General features: G+C 42.5%; 1 protein-coding gene across 2 annotated transcripts in view; it reads right to left on the bottom strand.

Annotated features, from left to right (window-relative positions):
• The window catches only part of ITPRID2 (ITPR interacting domain containing 2), a 58,650-nt gene that overhangs the window by 13,106 nt on the left and 20,875 nt on the right, over positions 1-24,669 (bottom strand). For both annotated transcript variants that reach the window (XM_024204054.3, XM_024204056.3), the window contains exons 10-13: positions 21,550-21,622; positions 9,187-9,269; positions 4,206-5,393; positions 1,529-1,606 (exon numbers count right to left, since the gene is read on the bottom strand). In XM_024204054.3, the coding sequence (XP_024059822.1) occupies positions 1,529-1,606; positions 4,206-5,393; positions 9,187-9,269; positions 21,550-21,622 (1,422 nt within the window). The remainder of the gene's footprint in view (positions 1-1,528; positions 1,607-4,205; positions 5,394-9,186; positions 9,270-21,549; positions 21,623-24,669) is intronic.

Raw genomic sequence — 24,669 nt, 5'->3', positions numbered from 1 at the left:
CACCTGCATGCAGAGCTCCACTGACTTTCACACAAAGGCCCACTCACAGATTACATGACTAGAGTCACAGGCTGAAGTAGTTAAGACACAGAAAAGCAGCCAGTTTAAAAAGCTATGGAGATTTGGGCTTAACTTTTAGTGTCTGACCCTGCAGACATTCACTCCTATCAATAACTTTCAACATGAAGTTAGTTCCATTCATGAGTAAGACTACTCGTTTTTAAAATATTACGTACATGAGTGTTTGTGAGATTGGGGCCTTATTTGAAAACTGTTATGTCCCCTCTCGGTCTTCTCTTCTCCAGACTAAACAAACCCAATTTTTTCACTCTTCCCTCATAGGTCATGTTTTCTAGACCTTTAATAATTTTTGTTGCTCTTCTCTGGACTTTCACCAATTTGTCCACATCTTCCTGAAACTTGGTGCCCAGAACTGGACACAATACTCCAGTTGAGGCCTAATCAGAGCGGTGCAGGGGGGAAGAATTACTTCTTGTGTCTTGCTTACAACACTCCTGCTAATACATCCCAGAATGATGTTTGCTTTTTTTGCAACAGTGTCACACTATTGACTTATATTGAACTTATGATCCATATGACCCCCAGATCCCTTTCCGCAGTACTCCTTCCTAGGCAGTCATTTCCCAATTTGTATGTGTGCAACTGAGTGTTCCTTCCTAAGTGGAGTACTTTGCATTTGTCCTTATTGACTTTCATCCTATTTACTTCAGACCATTTCTCCAGTTTGTCCAGATCATTTTGAATTTTAATCCTATCCTTGAAGGCATTTGTAACCCCTCCCAGCTCGGTATTATCCACAAACGTTATGGCATTATCTAAATCATTGATGAAGATATTGAACAGAACCGGACCAAGGACCAATCCCTACAGGACCCTACTCGATAGCCCCTTCCAGCGTGATTGTGAACCACTGATAACTACCCCCTGGGAATGATTTTCCAACCAACTTATAGTAGCTCCATCTAGATTGTATTTCCCTACTTTGTTTATGATAAGGTCATGCAAGACAGTATCAAAAGCCTTGCTAAAGCCAAGATATACCACATCTATTGCTTCCTCACTATCCACAAGGCTTGTTACCCTGTCAAAAAAAGCAAATAAGTTGGTTTGACACAATATGTTCTCGACATATCCATGCTGATTGTTACTTATCACCTTATTATCTTCTAGGTGTCTGCAAACTGATTGCTTAATTATTTGCTTGATTATCTTTCCAGGTACTGAAGTTAAGCTGACTGGTCTATAACTACTCAGGATTGTCCTTATTTCCCTTTTGACAGATTGGCACTATATTTGCCCTTTTCCAGTCCTCTGGACTTTCATACATCTTCCATGATTTTTAAAGATAATCACTAATGGCTCAGATATTTCTTCACTCAGCTCCTTGAGTATTCTAGGATGTATTTCATCAGGCCCTGGTGACTTGTGTCTGTACAGTACACAGCACATTCCGGGTACTACTGAAATATTACTAGTTACTAATAAAAACAAATGTACTGTTCCTTACTTCATACAGAGGTAGAATGGATGATCTGTGAGTACTGTAGGAGCCAACTGCAAGATCGTGTCCTCTCATCGCAGGGTACTAAAATAAATAAATAAATAAAATAAATAAATAAATAAAAAGACAAACCACTGTAATTGAAAATGCCAGTAAGACCATTTTACAAATCAATCCTCATGCACTCAGACACTACGGTGACGGGCAGCAGTACAGAACCCTAAAAGAGAAGGTCAGCTGTGCGAAGTTTGATAAGGAAACTAAAACATGCAGCACCAGTCAAACAATAACGCGTTGGTGGCAGTATGTGTTCTACGATTGATATAATTATGATGAGAGGGGGTTTTGATGTGAGGAGGGGCATGCAGAACAGCCGTCAAAGAGAAGGGAGACAGGACATCATTGAAGCATGCTTTCCTGTAGGCTCAGTACCAGCAAAGCATTGAATTAAAACTTGAGATAGAAAAATAACCATTTAGAAGTTATCATGTCGGCTGGAGGAAACAGGAAAGAAGGATATGTTTGGGCCTATACCATTTGTTTAACGTCTTTGACATTTCAGTAGTTCTGACTACCCTGCTAATGCAACATAAAAATGGAATACAAGCAACCACCACCTCTAGGGCTGCTAAAAGGATTTGTATAAACAAACAAAAACAGGGCACCACTTTCACCTCATGGTCACATACACCTTTACTGTGCAGATTTGCCCTTTTTGTATTTTATGTCAACCTGTTGCCTGCATCCAAAGGTCCCTGCCTTCATAATTTTTCAGAAAACCGCTTCTCTTTGTTTTGCTGTATCCAGGAATGGTGCAGCAAGGCAGAATTTGCAAAGTGTTACACGTACACACATGTTGCAGTTGAAAACAATTGCACATAGCTGAAATATTTGAGAAAAATGTGGTTTGTCCAATGTAATTCTGAGAGAGTTCAAAGGGCAACTGACATGCCATAGAAAAGTTGAAATACATTGTAAGAGGAGGTTTGCTTAAACATGAGCTTTATAGGTTTTAGTCCCTCTCTTCCCCACCCTCTGGGAATTTGTCTGTTCTTCTTTATCCCTGACCTGAAGCTGCAATCTAGTGTTTGGAACTTTTCAGTCATCTTTGCAGCAATTGCTTGTCATATGACAGAGGACAACTTTATTCTTTGTACAAAGAAAAGCAGATAAATTATCATGCAAACATCTCCGGTAATAATACTGATGGAGTGAAATATAGTAAACAGGATAGAGACTCTGACCTGGCTGAGAATATGCTTGGTGCGGGATTGGGATGTGTGGGTGTCAGGCTCTGTCTACATTAGGATATTTTACAAAAATTATTCCCACCAATGCTCATTTCCATCAGCTGATCTGGTGTTCTCACCAGTAAGAATCCTGCTACAGACATGGCTCGAGTGGCTTCTTCTTCACCAAGTTTAGTTAACATGATGGTGAAAAGGCTGTAAAGTTTCCATAGCCTTGTCTATACATGCTTCCACTGGAAGGAATTTCCCTGTAAAATTCTCAATCTAGACATGAGGTCAGAGCCTGAAAACACTTACTACCAGCACAGTGCCTAGAGCCCTGAGCAGTCCCAGTGGTTTCAAAGTCAGTATAGTCAGCCCTATGCCAAGACTGAATGCTAGATTTTGACAAGTGGCAAACACTACAAAAGCATACAGACGGAGGTCCTGGACCAGCAACAAGTGCGCGCAAGTTGATGTCCTGCCCCGCATCAAACCCATCAAAATGAATGGGGCTCCACAGGGGCATAGGAATCCACCCACAAACATCACATGACAGGATTGGGGTCCAACACCCTGATCTTGCAACTGCTTTGACCACGTAGACCCATATGCCCAGGCAGAGCAGCCTACAGGATCAGAGTCAAAATTAGCCAGCTAAGAGGATATCAAGCCAGAGAGAAGGTGGAGAAGGAAGGATATCAATAAGACTATGAGATTAATCAGGAAGGGCTAGTGCCTGGCATAACTTGGTAAAGAGTGGGTTTTACATTTTAATGTATTTTTTTCTGAGTAATCAGATGTCCAAGCTGGCTAGTTTCACGTATGCATTATGGCAAAAGTGGGTCTTAACCAGGGACTTGAATGGAAAGAGTGAAGCATGTTGTGGATCAGCTGGGGAGCGGAACAGTGTTCCATGTACAGGGATGGCACAAATGGACAGATAGAGATGTTTGTGGGATACAGAGACTAATGGGGTATTGAGGCTGGTGGAGCAGAAAGGATGGAGAATGTAAAAAAGAAAACATTGGCTAACTGAAGGCATGGAGTGGAGAAGAGGGAATTAAGCAGATCCTTGAAGGTGAGGACAATAACGTGTAAAAAAAAAAAAATCTGAGCAAGTCTAAGTTAGACAACACAGTTCATTTTTTCACAATTTCACGAAGTACAATCATCATTGTGTCAATTGTATTAAGGAAAGCCAGTAAAAGCAAAGCCACTTGGGGGTTGGAGAGATGATCTTATGCAGAAGCTCATAATTAACATCAAAGTAACCCTGCACAAAATGTCACATTTTGGAGTCATCATGTTACAACTTGATTTATTTGACAGAACACACATGGGATAAATCAGGTCACATTTAAGACTAGATTAACATTTTGCATTGACTTCAACAGCAACAACAACCAAAAAAACCCCTTTTGACTGCAGCTCTGAATTTGGTTTCCTCTTACCTGAGAGAGATTCTGCAGAGAGTTGCGGATATCATGCAGGACTCTGCGCAACTGCATTTCAACAGTAGAGGGTGGGTTAATAGCATGAGGCCGATGAGGATATCCAGCATGCCTTGGGGAGTAGGGGCATCCAAAAACAGAAGCTAGTGCACTGCAGGAAGATCCTGAGATGCTTGGGATGCTATGGTTGCTCAGTGTTCTCATATGTTCACACAAAGGCCTGTCTTGCCAATCAGAAGGAATAGAGTGGAGAGAACATGTTGACTGAGATATGTGTGCTGGTATGGACAATGGGCAGCTCTGTAGTCTGCTCTGACTGGATTCATCCACCGACCTGTTCAGCTCACTCTGGGAAGTTTCTTTTTTCATGGATGAAGGGGCAATGAACAGCGTGGATTTACATGTAGGTGCACTGTCATTTGTCTCGGTCACTGATTTCTTGTCCTCATCCACCAGTTTCTCTTCCCCTTCGGGCGTATACTTGTAAGTGAAAGAAGGGGGACTGCACAAAGTCTCTTTTCCTGGAGATAACCGGACATTTACAGAAGAGACAACTCTCACAGGATTTAGTAATGTAGTAGGGAGGGATTGGGACCGCCTCAGAGGATAACCTGATCCAGCAAACTGGTGCCTCTGCTTTAAGAGGAGGAAATCTTTTGACGTGAGTAAAGTGCGCCCTACTCTGGAATCAGAAGTGCTGCTGATCTTCGTCTGGGCTCTTTGCAAAGCAACATTAACCCTATCCACAGCAGAAGAAGATGAACTGCTGCTTTCAATGGATGCCATTGATCTGAGAATATGGTGTGTTTGGTACTGAGGAAACTCGCATTCACTGCTCTTGTCCAGATCACTCTCATCACTGCCTTCCTCTAGTAATTCAGTTTCCTTCTGCTGAATGGAAACCTCTTCACTTTCTGTACTGAAATCCCCCTGATCCGTATCTGATGTCTGAGTCTGCTTGCTTTTACTACCTTGGCTCTCATCAGATACACATTCCACGATTTTCTCAACATCTCCTGTTCTGTTCTTAGAAGGTACTTCCACTTCGGTGAGGAGAAATTCCTCCTTTTCCTCAAACTTATTGAAATTTGTCTGTTCTTTGGCTATTGGCGTCTTAATCTCCTCACCAAGCGACTTCACTGTTGTTTCACTGTCACAGCTGTCAGCACTGCTTCCCATGCCATGAACCTGTGAAAGGCAAAGCAGAGATGGGAGAAATGCCAAAGAAAGTGAGAGAACACTAAGAATACAAATTCTACCTTAATAAAATTCAGGCTAGCAACAGAGAAAGTCCATACTTCTGGGGGAAAATAATCCTAAATACAGGTATTCAATGGGAGAGAGAAATCTGGGAATCTCTAATACTGAAAGAAGTATATTGGAGGGAAAGTTAAACAGGAATATGTAATGAGATGGGACACTGAAACAGGCCAAGGCAAATGCAATACAATACATGTTACAAAGCATGTGATCCAGGGTCCTTTCTATACAACTTTATAATATTAGGTTCCATTCTAGATACCTCATTGCCAGAAAGATAAAATGGAAGTAGATCAGAGAGAAAGAGCAAAGTAATTTGGGGGCTTCCGGGACTTATAAAGAAATATATTAGAACATAGCAAATATATATATTTTGGGTAAATGATGAATAAGGGGGAACAGGGTGTCCAGATATGACGTCACTAGTATCTGAAGGTTCTTATTCAACACCGATACACTAAGGTGATAATTGTCTTGGAAATATCTAGGTATATAGAAGGGGTGGACACCAAGGAGTGAGAGGAATTATTAGATTAGTGCACTTGGTGTCACTTCCAGGTATGGGATGAAATTAAGAATGGGAAAATTTAGGCTGAACACATATTTCATTTATTTAAAAACACACACAAAATCCCAGTACTGTTACATGACTTGGAACCATCAAGTTCCACATGTTACTAGCACAGAGGTGGGCAAACTATGGCCCATGGGCCATGTCCGGCCCATCAGACCTTTTAATCCGGCCCTGGAACTCCCACCTGGGAGCAGGGTTAGGGGCTTACCCCGCTCCAGCCGGGGAGTGGGGTCGGGGGCTTGCCCCACTCCACGCGTGCCATGGCTCCGTGCAGCTCCCGGAAACAGTGGCATGTCTCCCCTCCGGCTCCTACACGTAGGGGCAGCCAGGGGGCTCTGCATGCTGCCCCCACACCGAGCGCCGGCATTGCAGCTCCCATTGGCCGTGGTTCCTGGCCAATGGGAGCTGCAGGGGTGGTGCCTGCTCACGGGGTGGCGCGCAGAGCTGCCTAGCCAGTGCCGCACCTCCGCATAGAAGCCAGAGTGGGGACATGCTGCTGCATCCAGTAAGTGCTGCCTGGAGCCTGCACCCTGCCCTCCTCCCGTGCCTCAACCCCCTGTCCCAGCCCTGATCCCCTTCCCACACTCCAAACTCTTCGATCCCAGCCCGGAACACCCTCCTGCACCCCAAACCCCTCATCCCCAGCCCCACCCCAGAGCCTGCACCCCCAGCTGGAGCCCTCACCCCCACCACACACCCCAACATCCTGCTCCATCCCGGAGCCCCCTCCTGCACCCAGAACCCCTCATTTCTGCTCCCACCCTGGAACCCACACCACCAGCCCAGAGCCCGTGCCCCCTGCCACTCCCCAACCCCTTGCCTCAGCCCGGAGCCCCTTCCCATACTCCGAATCCCTCTGCTCCACCCCCAGCTTCCTTCTGCACCCCAAACCCCTCATCCCTGCCCCACCCCAGAGCCCGCACCTCCAGCTGGAGCCCTCACCCCCTCCCACACCCCAATCCCCAATTTTGTGAGCATTCATGGCCCACCATACAATCTCCATGCCCAGATGTGGCCCCACCCCTGTGCTAGCCTATGTAACTCTTTGGAATTTACCACTGTTATCCTCCCTTCCTCTCCCTCCCACTGTTCAATCATGCTCACTTGTGAGTCCTGTCTTAAATTAGATTGTAAGCTTTTCATGGCAGGATCTGTCTCTGCATATGCATTTGAACAGAGCATAGGTACAATGGGGGCTCCCAATCCTAACTAGGACCTTTGGACACTACTGTAATATAAAAAAAAATAATAAAAAGGAATAGCAGGAAAAGTTTCCTGAGGTTGAGTTCTATTCGACTGTAGAATGGTTCCCCTGGGGAAGTGATACCAGACAATGGGGCTTCTACATTTAAAAGCTAGATTGGACAAGGTATTAGGACAAATGTGCATAGGGTACAATCAGGGGCTTGCCATGGCAGTGGCATTAGAAGATCCAGGAAGTTTTTTCCATTTCTAATTTCTATTGCTCTGCATCACTGTAAAGATTCTATCAATTTGTTTACTCTTACTAGATCATTTATGAAGCATATCAGGCAATAATCTCCATCTCTACTCTGCCCTGAACAGAATTTTCAGCCATGAGCTTCATACTCATAGGTATTAATCTCTTTGTTGCTTCTGTTAACACTGCACAACTATCACAAATAAGTTTGGAAGGCTGAAGTAACGTGGAATGCCAAAGGAAATTAGCATGTCCAATGTTTTCCCACCTCCAAAAGATGTTAATATTTTAGTGAAATACCTCATGTAAACTAATGTAATTTACAAAGTTTGCAGAACTGTCTGTGTACTGTTATACCTTATTCATCCACAAGTCATCGCCACAATCTCAAAATTGTTGGAGGGAGAATTCCTCCAATTTCCCCTTGATAGAGGAAGTCCTTGATATCCCCCTTCAAAACAACCCAAAAGAACACAACATCTGCCTCAGAAATCTTTATTTTAGAATTTGGAGGAGTGGGAGATGTATTGGCAGCTCCAATTTTTTCAGTTTGCTCTTGTATTTCAAAGGAGCTGTTAGAGTAAGTTATTTAACAGTAGATGGCACTAATTTACCATGATTTTAGAAAACAATCTATACCCATTTTTATTCCTTGAGACTTTTTCCCAAGTCCTCTCCCCTAGCTGCCAAGCTCTCACTTTCTTCTTATATTAGCCTAACCACTCACCCAGATTTTTTCATTCAACTATGTACTTGGTTGAAATGAAACCGTGAAGACAACAGTCTAAAAATTCCATAGCACAAACCAATACTATCTTGTTCACCATAATTTCTTGATGTACCCATTAAAACAAGTAAAATAGAAATCAAAATATAGTGTGTTTTTCTAATGAACACAGACAACCATCATTACTGGGGCCTATCTAGGCCACTAAGAACTTATGGTTTTATTTAGTAGAGTACATGGGACCTTAGACAGGTTTTATAACTAGTTTGAAGACCAGCACGGACCAGGGAATGATTCTACTCTTACTCTAACATAAAAGCATTGACTTCAGTCAATTTACTCTTGATTTACCCCAGTGAGGGGGAAAAACAGACATCAATATATGAAAACTGAATGATTAGCAGAAAAAACATATTGTCCCATTTATATTAATCTTTGCTCACTGGATATTATGAAAGAAGAGGAAGCAGTTTTAAAGGCTCAGGTTTACCAAAAATCAGTGAACAGGAAATATTGAACTTAAAGCTTATCCCAGGTCTCAAATCATCCATCTAGAAGACTTTAAAAAGTCGATGCAAAGCTACAAAGGGAGACCAGACAAGTCCAGTCCTGAAATGGAAAATCCTGTCAGGATCCAGGACTGATAAACAAAACAAAAACAGTATCACAATAATCAGCCACTTCTCCAACCACAATACATCTACACAGCTAGCGGCAGCCCACAGCAGTGAGCTTCCCAGCTTGGCTCAACAGACTTGGGCTCGCACTACGGCACTAAAAATAGCTGCGTAGGCATCCCCTTCCCTAGCCTTCAGAGCCCAAAGCCACAATGCCTACACAGCTATTTTTAGTGAGCTCCACAAGTCCAAGTCTGCTGACCCAGGCTTGGAGGCTCACTGCCGTGGGCTGTGTAGATATACCCTCAAAGCCCTAGTCATGGGCTAGGAACTCATTGTGCTAGAATCAACGAGCAGCTTACCTGAAGCGAACAGCAATCTGTAGACGAATCTTCAGCAAAGCCACTGCTATCAGAATGCTGACTAGCAGTTCGGAACAGATGGTCTGTAAAGGAAAATAACAAGGAGACTAAGATGTTTGAGAAAGATTTGGCAAATTTCCTGCAATATCCTTGGGAGATTTAATTGAATTAAATGTAATTATCTTTTGGGGTCCATTGTATTAAATGAATGGTTTATGTACCATTGTGGGCTGGGATTGTATTTAATCTCTCTAGGAGGGAGATGGGGTGTGAACCCTGGGAAGTGGTATAAATGTCAAAAGATATTGAACAATGTGCCAGACAAGAATGGGTTTTGGGGACAAACAGGGTCAAGTGCTTTTCTTGGGAATTTCTAGAGGGAGGTGACTGCAAATTCCCCACCATCCTCCGGTTATGCAAAAACCCAGCCTTTTGAAGCTATGCCCTGAGGAGAGGATCACTGTCTGCTGATTATGGAATTTCAAGATCAAAGGCTCAAACTGTCTAAAGGAAAGACTAACCTATTCATGGGTGTGCTTATTCTGAGCTGGTAAGCCACAGAAAAAACTCTTTGTGGGGTCTGAAAGACTAACTCCTGACAGAACCCTTGTTGGAGTTGGGGAGCCTGGCCTGTCTAGGCATTCTGGCTTGCTGGGAATATCACAGGGTAGCCAGAGAACTGTGCAGCCTTCACACCCCAATCAGGAGGAAGAAAGATGCGGGTTTCTGCCCAAGAGAGGTGATGGCTGAGGAGCCAGGAGCCTAGAGCGGGTGTCCTTGCTGGACCACAGAGAAGGGAACTGTGACAAAGTTTATATACGGAGACTTTTAAATCAAAGTCTATGCTATGCTGAGATACCAAGACAATAGATGCCTTTGAAAACTGGAAACAGAATGGTCCCGTTCCCAAATCATGCATCACAAAAAGCAAAATTTGGGAGCAACGTGTGGGGTTTTTTTTGTTTTTTTTGGAGTCGGGGGTTGCTTTGAATCATGAGAAAGTACAAAAGGCTCTCTCAAAATGTCCTACTTGGGAAATGTTGACTAGCCGTGGGATACTGGCCATCTTTTACATTTGTCTTACATGTGTTCGAGGGTGGGGAGAGAAAAATGCATTATGCTGCTGCTACTAACCCCTTACTTCCTTCAAGGTTCCTTCCCCAAAGCTGAGCCAGTAGCCACTCAGATACACATGCAGTTAGTGCTCCAGTGGTTTGCTGCACTTCCCCCCTCCCACCCAACAACTGCAGCAGATGGCAGGTCTGTTCCTTCCTCCAGTGAAGGGGAAAGGGGGACACCACATGAGATCACTAGCCTCTGCCAGCCTATCTCCCAGTCTAGACCAGACTGCAGGGAGCTGAGAGCAATAAGCAGTCATAATTTCACATTACAGCATGGATCAGAAAAGGCCACACAAACACACTAGGCCTTTGCAAGTGGTTGTCAGGCCTCCGAAAAAAGCCAGAGACATTAGATTTTGTTTTATCCCTGACAGGCTCAGAGTGCACATGCAAAATGTAGTCTGAGAAAATGCCCCAGAAAACATGACATTCAGGAGATCAGTCTAAGCACAAAGGGTGAGATCCTCATCCCTGTTCCCTTGCCTCATCCCCATTTCCTTAGCTCTAGGTAAGAGGGCTGGAATAGCATAAAGGGGGTTCTAAAAGCCCTGGTTCCACCCATGGAAAGATTCTCCTGGTGCAGGAACTGCAAAGGCAGCCATAAGGCTGCTTGCCAAGGATACCTTCACAAGCCCCAGCAGTTGAGATGTTTTGGGGGCAGGTGCTGACTGCAGGCTTGCAGCATGAGATACTACAGAGATTTCAGGTAGCAACAGTGCCCAGTGGGCATTCTGAAGAGACCACTGTAACTTAGGCAGGCCCGTAGGCCTCTTCAGCCCTTGGAGAAATCCAGGATGTGCAAGCGTGCCTTAATGTTGCTATAGCTCCTACCCTGTCCCAGGGGCTGAGAGTTCAGTACCGTGCCTCTTCAGGTATTGTCTACACAGCAATAAAACACCGGTGGCTGGCCTGGGTCAGCTGCCTCAGGCTTGCGGGACTCGGACTGCGGAGCTGTAAAATTGCTGTGTAAATATTTGGGTGTGAACTCTCAGACCCCATGAGGGGCTGGCTCCCAGAGCCTAGGCTCCAGTCCAAGCCCAAACACCTACACAGCAATTTTTATCCCCATAGTCCAAGCCCAAGTCAGCTGACCTGAGCCAGCCATGACCATGCCATGAGTCTTTTATTCCAGCGTAAATGAACTCTTAGGAGGTAGAGAACAGAATCTCACCCCCTGTGACTTCAACTGTTCAACTGCCATCATAGAACAAATCCCAGTTCAAAACACTAAAACACATTATGAAAGCAGCTTCTAAACTGCTGGATGCCCAAACAAGCACAATATTTTATATTAATTTTAACGAAAAATATACTAATGCAAAAATAAATAGCTAAACACAACAGCACGTGCACAGAAGCTCCATGAACTAGAAAACAGGCAAAATGTTTTTTAAACTTTTGCATCAAATGTTTCACGCAGTTCCTACAACATCTGCACAACCCAAAGGCACTCCCTGTTAACTTGGTAACCACCTTACCCAGGAATGATGAACTACTTGCCACCTCAGGACAGAAAACCCAACCCAACTCCCAAAGACAACAGAAAGACTCTCAGTTGACTTTGTTTAGAATTGGATTGAGCTCTTTTTGAGTCCAGGATACAGTTAATACTTTCTTTTAAAGTTCCCTCAAGTTACCATCTAATTACACTTTTTTAAAACTATAAAAGACACAATACAAAATCGGTCTTTTATTGTTGCATGGAATCACGCTATCTAATCTTAAAATGTAAGATTACAATGAAGTCTTCCTGGTTCAGATAAGATGTATACAAAGAGGGGAGTAGTAACTTATAACTGCAAGTTTTGCAGCAGACACCCATTGTATATTTCACAATAACACTTCTATAGTACAGAACTTTATACATCTATGAAGTCATGCTTCCTAAGATGTAGACATATATAATACATATATAGTAAAAACTTTTTGCAGGACCAAACAGCAGTATCGCTAATTGACATATTTTCCCCAAAACATTCAGTAAGGAATGAATGCTCCTGCATTCTTCTATCTGTAAAACAGTGTTCAAAAGATGCTGAAACATAACTACACAAGACTAGTTAGCTAACAATAACTATTATTCATTGTTGCCTACAAGAGAAAATATACATCAAATCAGACTCCATATGCAAATGAAGCATCCTGATTGACTATCGTCAAGATAGTTAAATCCAAAGCAGACTGCGAAGAGTTACAAAGGGATCTCACAAAACTGGGTGACTGGGCAACAAAATGGCAGATGAAATACAATGTTGATAAATGCAAAGCAACGCACATTGGAAAACAATCCCAACTATACATATAAAATGATGGGGTCTAAATTAGCTGTTACCACTCAAGAAAGAGATCTTGGAGTCATTGTGGATAGTTCTCTGAAAACATCCGTGCAATGTGCAGCAGCAGGCAAAAAAGCTAACAATCTTGGGAATCATTAGGAAAGGCATAGATAAGACAGAAAATATCATATTGCCTCTATATAAATCCATAGTATGCCCACATCTTGAATACTGCATGCAGTTCTGTTTGCCCCATATCAAAAAAGATATACTGGAATTGGAAAAGGTACAGAAAAGGGCAACAAAAATGATTGGGGTATTGAACAACTTCCATATGAAGAGATATTAATAAAACTGGGACTTTTCAGCTTGGAAAAGAGATGACTAAAGGGGGGGGGATATGATGGAGGTCTATAAAATTATGACTGGTGTGAAGAAAGTAAATAAGGAAGTGTTATTTACTCCTTCTCATAACACAAGAACTAGGGGTCACCAAATGAAATTAATGGGCAGCAGGTTTAAAACAAACAAAAGGAAGTATCTCTTCGACACAATGCACAGTTAACCTGTGGAACTCTGCCAGGGGATGTTGTGAAGGCCAAGCCAACAACAGGGTGCAAAAATTAACGGAGGCTAAATCCATCAATGGCTATTAGCTAGGATGGGCGGGGTGCGAAACCATGCTCTGAAGTGTCCCTAGCCTCTGTTTGCCAGAAGCTGGGAATGGGCGACAGGGGATGGATCACTTGATGATTTCCTGTTCTGTTCATTCCCTCTGAAGTACCTGGCATTGGCCATTGTCAAGAGACAGGATACTGGGCTAGATGGACCATTGGTCTGGCCCAGTATGGCCATTTTTATAAAGCTGCTTATGACCTTCAGAGGTATAGTGCATTGATTCCTAATATTTCAGATAAAGACATTCACCAATATGTGTACTGGTTTCTTGTTTCATGAAGTTTCATTGCCTCTCGAGAATATTTACTTCTCATGACAATAAATCTTTATGACCCTCAAAGCCTAATTCTGCTTACTAGACAGGCACATTGCTAAAGCCAGTTAGTAATTTAAATAGTTTTCTGTTGTGTCACATTTTTGCATCTGCCTCAACATCCCTCAGCAACTACTACTTGGGGGGGGGGGGGGAAACACACCTCTTTTCCACATTTCACCTGTGTTGACAATTTCACAGATTTATTTAATTTTGGGAGGACATTTTGAGGTTAATCAGGCAAGGCATTTTTAATAGACAGGATAACTTTTATCCAAGTGTGAATCAGTGCTCCTACCTTACTTTTCCTTACACTAAAACACCACACCTTATCTATATTCCCTTTATGTACCAAAAACACCCATCTGCCATACTGTGTATGCAGTAAAGGTATTAAGAACGAGTGCTGTTGATATTCCTTTAGTATTGGAGTTAATATTTCTATTATGGAGCCAAAATAATGTATCAGCTACTATGCTGGGCTATGCAGACATACAATAGTATCCTCCACACAACTGCATATGGGTTTCGGATACAGATTCAGAGACTCTCCTCCCTTTCCACCATTTTGGAGAACATGTTTGGCTCACACAGGTTAGAAAAAGGTGCAAAGGACACACTGAGCTAGATAGATTATGGATAAAATGGCACAGACTCCAGGCAGTGGTGAGTTTTCCTGGAAGAGGAACAATTGTACAAGGTGCCTGCAACCCACGTTCCACAATCGGACTGCAGGTGTCCAACTCAGCCCCCCAAAAAGGGCAGTGCTGGCTTATGAAGGGCATGCCTGGATGTGGAAAATGTTCACTGCCTCTGTTATAAAGCTTAATTTAAAGCTACCTTCCATCACAGAACACCAGGGAGCATGGCAGTTCACCCGGTGTTCAGTGGCCTCTGGGTTCAGTGGCCTCCCATACATTTAGATTGGTGTAATTTGTACCAGCCAGAGGAAGTCAGTCAAGCCCATTGCATCTCCACTGTTTTCACTGTACCATAAGCATCATCTCTTCAGAAAGTCTGACAAGGACCTCTTCCCCAGAAGATTGCAAGAGGCCATAAGGGGATTATGAAAGGGAAACTGGGAAGAGCAGCAGCCAACCAAGATGAACAGATAAAGTGGAACAGTTAACACAAGGTCCAACTAAACTAGGAAAGGAATGAATGCACTCTCCCTGCGCTGCATGGCTGGTGTGATACTAAAAAACAAAACCAATTAAATCATTAAAATATTCAAAATATGCCAGTGGAATTTATGCATTCAAAAACATTTAGGCCGACAAAACTCTGAAGAAAAGAGAATACAGGAGTCCCCGATTTATAAGCATGTCTGCATTTGATGGCATGGCACGGTAATTAACAAATAGTGGAATAACTAACTATATTCTACTTTACCCTACTTGGCTCTCAACCAACTAGGATTCTCATCATTCCAACAGTCCAGTCAACTAAAGGCAGCTTACCTAAACATCGGAATAGTGTTTCTGCTATCATCTGCCTGAGTTTGTGCTTCTGGTAGAGAAAAGAGGAAGAAGTGCATTGAATCTGTTCATTAACATCTAGCAATATTTGGGTTATTTGCTGCAATGTTTTGCATTATGGATACTAATGAACCCAAATGCAATAAGCTTTTATATCAATATTCCAGATTTGGGTGGGAGGTGCCTAGTTATGGGGAACTAAGAGTACTCTCACCTCAGTACAGGGCTGGCCTTACCATGAGGTGAACTAAGGCAGCTGCCTCAGGTGCCAGACTGTGGGGGTGGGGGGCACCACTAGGACCCGGAGTGTAGAAAATTGTGTCTGCTATTGGTGCATATGTATTCTCTCTGCTCCAGATGCACAGAGATGGTGGAGTGCTGTGCTGGAGGAAGGAGGGCACAAGAGACATAACAGGCAAGCAGGAGAAAAAGTGAGAGGGAATAACAGAAAACAGCAGGAGCTGCAGGGAGAGGGAGAGGAGCCGCCTCTTATGTACCTCTCTAGCACCCCCAGGAGCCTGGACTGATTAACACGAGCTTCTCAGGGAGCTTCCTGTTTCCTGCTGCTTCCCTCAACCCACTTGAGGAGAACAGGCAGTCAACTGAAGTAGTAGGAGCCAGTTACGCCCTTAAGACGCTGATATCTTCCCTCACTCAGGCCCTGCTACCAGCCTGCTTATTTGTCCCCTTCAATTGAGTGTTGAGAGCCACTATAGCTGGCACAGAACAGCAGTCATGAGTGAAAAAAGCAAGCAAGCAAAGGAAGCTTTTCTATCTAAGCAAGAAGGAGCTCTCCTGAGATACACAGACACAAATGTTCATGGTGAGCCTTCCCGCCCCAGTGAGGATGTGAGTGGTGAGGAGATGCCTGATCTTCCGTTAGTCAAAGTGCAGGTGACCTGGCAGCTACTGCAGCATCCATATCTCCATCTCAAATGGATGTAACCATGCACATTCCTGAAGAAAAATGATCAGAAGAGTGTGGTGGAGGTGCAAGAAACAGCTGCTGCTGAGTTTAGTTCCTTAAGTCTAGATCAGTGGTTCTCAAACTAGGGCCGCCACTTGTTCAGGGAAAGCCCCTGGCGGGCCGGGCTGGTTTGTTTACCAACCACAGCCGCAGGTTCGGCTTATCGCAGCTCCCAGTGGCCTCGGTTTGCCACTCCAGGCGAATGGGAGCTGCAGAAAGCGGCGTGGGCCAAGGGACGTACTGGCCACTGCTTCCCACGGCCCCCATTGGCCTGGAGCGGCGAACCGCAGCCACTGGGAGCTGCGATTGGCCGAACCTGCGGACATGGCAGGTAAACAAACAGGCCAGGCCTGCCAGGGGCTTTCCCTGAACAAGCGGTGGCCCTAGTTTGAGAACCACTGGTCTAGATGATCCAGGACTGTGGACCCACTTGAGCAGTAGCTTGAGGGACTTCTTTATACTGCATGGGCCACAGCAAGTGAAAAACTTCATGTTCCCCAAAGACAATGAAAATAGACGTTTCCATCCAACACAATACTGGCATGAAATCCCCAATGGTGACAAAGTGGAGAGGTCATGGCTTATGTACTCAAAAACCCAGAATGCTGCATACTGTTTTTGTTGCAAACTCTTCCAGTCTAATGTTCCAGCCACATTGGGTTCTACAGGAACAAAGGACTGGAAAAATCTGGCATGCCATGAGAAGGCAGCAAATCACCAGAGAGCATTCCATAGATGGAAAGAGCTTGAGATGAGACTAAGGTTAAAGGCCACCATAGATAATCAGCATCAAGAGAAGATTGCATCAGAGTCTCTTTACTGGCAAAATGTTCTGAAAAGGCTCATTGCCATTGTGAGAATGCTTGCTACCCAAAACCTAACACTGCGTGGCACTTCAGATCAGCTGTATGTGCAAAACAATGGAAACTTCGTTAAAACTGTGGAACTGATGGCTGAGTTTGATGCTGTACTCCAGGAGCATCTAAGAAGAGTCCCCACCCAAGAAATGTACACACACCATTACCTTGGAAAAACAATTCAAAATGAGATCATACAGTTACTGGCAACAACAGTCAAACAGAAGACTGTGGCAGATCTGAAGTCAGCAAGATATTACTCTGTTATTCTGGACTGCACACCTGACATCAGCCATACGAAACATATGACTTTTATGGTACGTTTTGTAACAACAACAGAACCTAGTGAAAATGTCCCTGTAATGGTGACTGTCAGAGCATTTTCTAGTATTTATTGACATTGATGATACTACAGGATCTGGTATGACAAATGTGCTTCTTAAAAAACTGAAAGATATGGGAATTGCGATAGCTGACATGAGAGGTCAGGGCTACGATAATGGTGCCAACATGAAAGGAAAGAACAGAGGAGTGCAGACACGGATCCGAGAGTTAAACCTTCGAGCTTTTTTTCCCCATGCAGTTCTCATTCATTGAACTTGGTGGTCAGTGATGCAGCATCAGCTTCTAGTGAGGTTGCTGAATTTTTTTAAGGTAATTCAAAGCATCTATGTATTTTTCTCTGCATCGACTCATTGATGGCAAATTTTGAAGCAACATCTGGGAACATCCTCTCTGACACTGAAACCACTGAGTGCCATACATTGGGAAAGTTGAGTGGAGGCAATAAAGCCTATCAAACACCAAATTGGGAAGATAGATGATGCCATAGTTGCCATTATGCAGGATAATGCTATGACAAGAACTGTTTGTGGGAGAACAGTGGCAGAGGGAAATGGAATCACCAGAAACATACATAACTTCAAATTTCTGTGTGGCTTAGTGTTGTGGCATGACATACTGTTTGAAATAAATGTTGTAAGCAAGAGACTCCAAGGTGTTGACCTTCATATATCTAGAGCAATGGAACAACTGGACAAAGCAAAGTCATACCTACAGTCTTATTGGTAGGATGAGGGATTTCAAAACGTTCAGAAGAATGCACAGAAGTTGGCAGAGGAACTTCACACTGAAGCTATTTTCCCACCCATTCAAGAATACAAGAGTCACTGAAGAAGATGACATTTTGATTATGAGGCATGGGATAATCCCATAAGAGACCCCAAACAAAAATTCAAAGTTGAATTCTTTAACCAGGTGCTAGACTGTGCAATACAGTCAGTTGAAGAACGTTTCATGCAGCTCAAGGAACACAGCAGTATATTTGGGATGTCGTATCATATTCCAAAACTCCTCACTATACCTGAAGAAGATCTACACCAGCAATGCAGGACACTAGAGACAGTGTTGACACATGATGATATGCGCGATATTGATGCGAGTGATTTAGGTGATGAACTGAAAGCCCTTTCAAGATACGTTTCAGCACGATCAACTCCAAAGGCTGTTCTGGAATATACGTGCGCAAATAAAATGACCACCCTCTTTCCAAATGCTTTTGTTGCTCTGCGCATACTTCTAACATTTCCTGTAATAGTTGCCAGTGGAGAACGCAGCTTCTCCAAGCTGAAGTTAATAAAAACACATCTACGCTCCACAGTGACACGGGAGAGGCTGGTCAGCCTTGCAACCATCTCAGTAGATCAGGGGTCGGCAACCTTTCAGAAGTGAGGTGCAAAGTCTTCATTTATTCACTGTAACTTAAGGTTTCGCATGCCAGTAATACATTTTAACGTTTTTAGAAGGTCTCTTTCTATAAGTCTATATTATATAACTAAACTATTATTGTATGTAAAGTAAATAATAGTGCAGCAAGGTGAGTGGGGCCGGTGGCCGGAACCCCAGACCGGCTGCGGGCTGAGTGGGGCCAGCGACCAGAACGTCAGTGGGCTGAGCAGCTCAGCCCGCTGCTGGTCTGGGGTTCCGTCTGCCGGCTCCTGCCAGCTAGGGTCCCAGCCACCGGCCCCGCTCAGTCCGCTGCCGGCCGAGGGTTCCATTCATCCAGGCAGGCAGCGGGTTGAGTGGGGCCGGCGGCCGGGACTCCAGCTGGCAGCAGAGTGCCACTAAAAATCGGTTCGCATGCTGCCTTTGGCACGCGTGTGGCAGGTTGCCGACGCCTGCAATAGAGCATGAGCTGACCCAGACTGTGGACCTTCAGGAAGCAGTTCAAATCTTTGCAACCAAGAAGGCACGGAAAGCACCACTTTGATCATTCAAACAGATAAAAATGCCCGTGTTTACTAGGCAGACAAGAAAAGTTACAGTTGCTGTTCAGGCGTTTGAAAGTTAAGTGTTACTTAACATTTTTGAACAAGGCATTTTAAGTTGTTAGTTCTCCTTTATTGGGGTAGGTATCAGAGCACTACCATGAGAGGAGTAGAACAGGAAGCAGGCAGAATTGAGACCTTTCAAAGTTTTGGCCCAAGCGAGGGGCATGGGGGCGTCATTTGAGCTCCCCGCCTCAGGTGCCAAAATGTTGTGGGCCGGCCCTGCCTCAGTGCCTCCTTTTTCCCACTTGGTACTCTGCTGACTCTGCCTGGGAGAGGAGCTCAGATCACGGTCTGTAACCAAACATGCACTAAACCGTGACAGCAGAGGACACTGCTACAATAAGCCCTGACAAGTCTTCCCTCAAGAAAAGTGAAAGGGCACCACAGCATGTGGAGGGCATGAGCGTGAACTCCCCCAAATATCTGGCTAATTTCAGGCCTCTTTCTGTAGATATGTACAGAGATACGTACATGTGTGTACACTCCCACCCGCCCTACCTGGAGCAGTAAATATCAACTGGAATTAACGGTGGTGTTGCCATTAATGTGTACTACTAGCCCAGTACTATAGCTTTCATTTTCAAGAGTGACTCCTGATTTTGCCTACCAAACTTGAGACATCTTGAAGGGGTCTGATTTTTGGCAGCTGGCTGCTCAACTTCTGAAAGTCAGGCACTCCTAAGGAACCACAAGCTGGGTATTCAAAAATCACTAGACACTGAAAACATAGGGCTATGTCTTTTACACCACAGATGTACAGCCTGTATTTGTGAAGCGCTATTCAGAAGGTGCCGGAAAGAAGTCGCTGTTACATAAATGCAAGTCATCATTAAATGAAGAACTTTGTTTTCCAGCTAACAAAAGCTTCCTTCCATCTAACTTTGCAATAACTTTTTATACTGGACATTTAGCAGCACTTTATGTTTACAGCACAAAGCAACTGAAGCTCTTCATTTCTCTCTACAGTCTTCCTACAAAAACCCCACAAGCAAAACATAGCTACATTTGAGTTATGTAATAACAAATGCCAGTTCTGAGCATACTGGATAAACTAGTTCAGTGCCATTTACAAGACATGACCTAAAAAGTACAGCAAGCTGGTCTTACCATGTTAAGGGATACTTAGCATTCTCAATGCAGTGTTTGACAAACACTAATAGCAAAACAATACAATACAATACAACACAACACAATAGTACTCAGGATAGTTAAGTCCCAGGCAGACTGCGAAGAGCTACAAAAGGATCTCTCAAAACTGGGTGACTGGGCAACAAAATGGCAGATGAAATTAAATGTTGATAAATGCAAAGTAGTGCACTTTGGAAAACATAATCCCAACTATACATATAAAATGATGGGGTCTAAATTAGCTGTTACCTCTCAAGAAAAAGATCTTGGAGTCATTGTGGATAGTTCTCTAAAAATATCAATGTGCAGCGGCCGTCAAAAAAGCGAACACAATGTTGGGAATCATTAAGAAAGGGATAGATAATAAGACAGAAAATATCATATTGCCTCTATATAAATCCATGGTAAGCCCAAATCTTGAATTCTGTATGCAGATGTGATTGCCACATCTCAAAAAAGATATATTGGAATTGGAAAAGGTTCCGAAAAGGGCAACAAAAATTATTAGGGCTATGGAACGGCTGCCATATGAGGAGAGATTAATAAAACTGGGACTTTTCAGATTGAAAAAGAAAAGACTAAGTGGGGATATGATAGAGGTCTATAAAATCATGACTGGTGTGGAGAAAGTAAATAAGGAAGTGTTATTTACTCCTTCTCATAACACAAGAACTAGGGGTCACCAAATTAAATTAATAGGCAGCAGGTTTAAAACAAACAAAAGGAAGTATTTTTTCACACAACGCACAGTCCACCTGTGGAACTCCTTGCCAGAAGATGTTGTGAAGGCCAAGACTATAACAGGATTCAAAAAAGAACTAAATAAATTCATGGAGGATAGGTCCATCAATGGCTATTAGCCAGGATGGGGGGGGGAGGGATGGTGTCCCTAGCCTCTGTTTGCCAGAAGCTGGAAATGGGCAACAAACCCTACTACCTGAATTATCATTTCAGTTTCGCTGCACCATCATGAATGGTACAAAAGTCATAACATTAATTGAGGTTATAGAGCTGCCATCTCCTGTAATTTTAGGGTGCCACTTTGCAATTATCTTCTGTGATTTTAAACTTAATTGAAAAGCATTCCCCCCCGCCTTTTTTTTTTTTTTTTTGAAAGATTACTACTTAAGTAGTTTTAAATCCCCGAGTCAGCACTTCAAGATTCAGAGACACTCTTAGGATTGCACTGGCTCCGAGGACTGGAAGTCTACTCACCTCTTTTTGATTTGTTCAAGTGTAACTGGTAAGAAGTTGGAACATGTGGTGCTTCTCCTTCTGTGCTTTGAATCTAGAGGAGAAGAGATTTGTAGATTTAGTTATACCAGTGGAACGTGTTCCTGCACCTCAGATTGTGTACAATGTATACAGTTTCAGGCAATCTTTTTTTATCCACCAGGTCTGCAATGACAGGTAGAAACAGTTATTCTAATGTATCTTATCTTGCAAATTAAAATATTCTTAATTTAGCATTTAAGATAATTGTAACAATGCCTCCAGTTTTGCAAAATAATGCCTCTGCCTCACCTTACATTAATTCCCATAAACACTAGGTCACCATCCTGTGACAATATTCTGTCAATATTGAGAAACTTATTACTCTTTGACATAAGACTAAAATAGTAATGTAATTCTATCTTTACCATGATACATTGCTCTTTCCATTCACATTATTTCATCCCCATTGGGAAATGCAGTTATTTTTAGTCCCTTGTATGAATAAGAAGCATGATGTGTGAATAAAATACATTTAGAGTAGTGAAACAAGTGGCCATCTTGAAGTAAACACACTCCCTAGTGTCATCTTGCAAGGTGATGAGTATATCACTGCAACATGAGTTTAATGAGTTCTTCTTAGGAGGAGTTCAGCTCCTGTTGGGATTGCAGCCATACTTAGCTACATTATTATTTGTAGAAATGCTTCTTGTGTTTCCCAGTACATAAAATGGAAGATAGCGTGTTGTAAGTCATGAAGATTCCAAATGGGAAACTTCAAATTACATACCATGGAAAATTAATCCTACTGCTTAGTCCTTTTGCAAAACAGTAAAACTTATTGTTAAGTAAACAGTTCTCAGATGACCGTTCAAACAATGAAAAGAATATGTTTAAAATCTCAACAGAAAGGCCTTTGTTTTGTTTGAAAGCCCTAATACATTTTCTTTTTTGTATGTAACAAAAGATCCATTAATTCGCATGCAAGGCTAGACTGTAAAAATAAAAACCCACACTAATGTACTAGTTTAACTAAATTCAAAATTAACAAACTTCCAACTGCATCTGTAGCTAGATTCAGCTATATATATATATATATATATATATATACACACACACACATACATACACACACATATACACACACACACACACACCCATATTTCACACAAAAATTGGTATTTTGCTCATTTTTGAAATGTGTTTGTCAAAAGCAAAAAATATATTTACACTGACATGATCTTTGCTGCAAGAATAAAGCAAAATGCTAAATACATTTTCTCAAGTACAGGAGATTCAGGAAGTACTCAACAGTCTACGGGTCTGCCCTTGACTTCAGTGGGGAAAAGATAGCAGCTCCTACTGACTTCAAATGGGATTAAACTCTACATTAAGAACAGCATCAAATCTGTTCCTCCTGACTGTGTAGACTGTCCCAAGAGGTAAAATAATCATCTTCTCAAAATACAGGCTACTGAAAAAGAAGTTCAGGCTGTAACTGCGTAATATGAAAATGGATATAACATATTTAAAATTACCACGCAAACTATTCCACAAAAGATTAGTTAGAGTAAAGTAGCGATTCCAAAGGAACTCATCCTTGGGAGGAATTTTCAAATCCTCTAGTTGTCCTTAAATGAGGAATTGGGATTGCATTCTCCTGTTATAATCAATTCCTCAAAGAACAACTTTCCCCTATTTGTTAATTAAGTTGGCTGGGTAGAATCCATGACCACATCACTAAGAGAATTTATGGCTGTCTAAAGTACATCCAGCTGCAATATCAAGAGGAAAAAACATAAATCTTAGAATGAAAAATATAATAATATGATCACAGAAGCTACTATATATTCTTCAGTAACTAAAATAGTTACATTTTAACGTATTCAAGCTATAATCTCTGCTATCACTGTTGCACCATGTTGAAATAACCATGACGGAAATAAGAGTGCCAAGAAGAGAAAACAATTTTTTTGAAGAGCATTTGATTCCTTTATAGTTTCACAAATTACTTTAACTCATGATATTCCACACTGAAATATTTATATTATATTTTACTGGGGGAAAAAAGTCAGCCACTGAAGTGTCTTTTTAAATAAAGGAGATCTTTGTTCGCACTTGACCTGAGTTCACCCACTTCTCAACTTTCACAGTTTGACGTGGAGACTTAAGATGTTAAGTACTGATCAAATTGGCTTGTTTCTGTTTTCTATTAAAATCAGAGCATGTCTTATGAAACTCCAATTTATTAAAATGGAAACTTCCAGTGTCAAAAGGACTTCTTAAAAGGAACATGGAGATTTCTCAAAGCATGAGGTGAAAAACTGGCTCTTTGCTTAATTATAGCATTTAAAATGACATAGGATACAAATTAAACAAGCAGGAGCAGTTTGAGCTTTACTTATGAGAAAACAGAAACTGATATATTATATCAAAGATATAATGTGCTTCGGGGGAAAAAAAAGATTCTAAAACACTTTGCTCTACCTTTGTCAAAGATCTTAAGATCTGAAGACTGCTGAGCATCTTCAATGCAGCACGGGACCTAAAATGCTTTATTCAGCTCACGACGTGACTTCTTGCCTGAGGACTGCAGGTCCAAGTCCTGTGCATTTAATATTTTTGCTCAGCAAAATTTTAGGCCACTTTAACCCCAATGTAAGCAAGTGCAACTCCATTTACTTTAAACTGAGCAATGCCATTACTAACATTTAGATATGAAGTGTTTTAAAGAGTGCCTTATAGGAAAAAATGAATGCAACACAACTTGCACAATAGCTGATGTTTTCATCTGCTGGAAAGGCAGTTTGTAAAATTCCAGTTATAAGACCACGAGAATGAGATACAAGAAAAGCTATTTCTTCAAAACTCATTGGGCTCAATTAGCTCACAATCAGCCACCAGTTATTAATTATCAGTAAATGATCATTTCTATTATCTTTCTTGGCAGCTTTGGGAATGAGAAGTGATTCACTGAAGCAGAGCTCAGCAATCCTTTCGAACATTCTAACCTCTATGGGAGGGAACATCCAGAACGGTCTGAGTGAGGGGCATTGCAGTAATGCATGTAAGGCATGGCTGCTGTTTACTGCATTAATCAGAACCAACCTCACCCTTACTCGT

The sequence above is a fragment of the Terrapene carolina genome, unplaced genomic scaffold (genome assembly GCF_002925995.2).
Source record: "Terrapene carolina triunguis isolate 2854851 unplaced genomic scaffold, T_m_triunguis-2.0 Scaffold62, whole genome shotgun sequence".
NCBI lineage: Eukaryota > Metazoa > Chordata > Testudines > Emydidae > Terrapene > Terrapene triunguis.
Note: the sequence above shows the minus strand (reverse complement) of the source record. Positions and strands in the feature narration are given on the sequence as shown.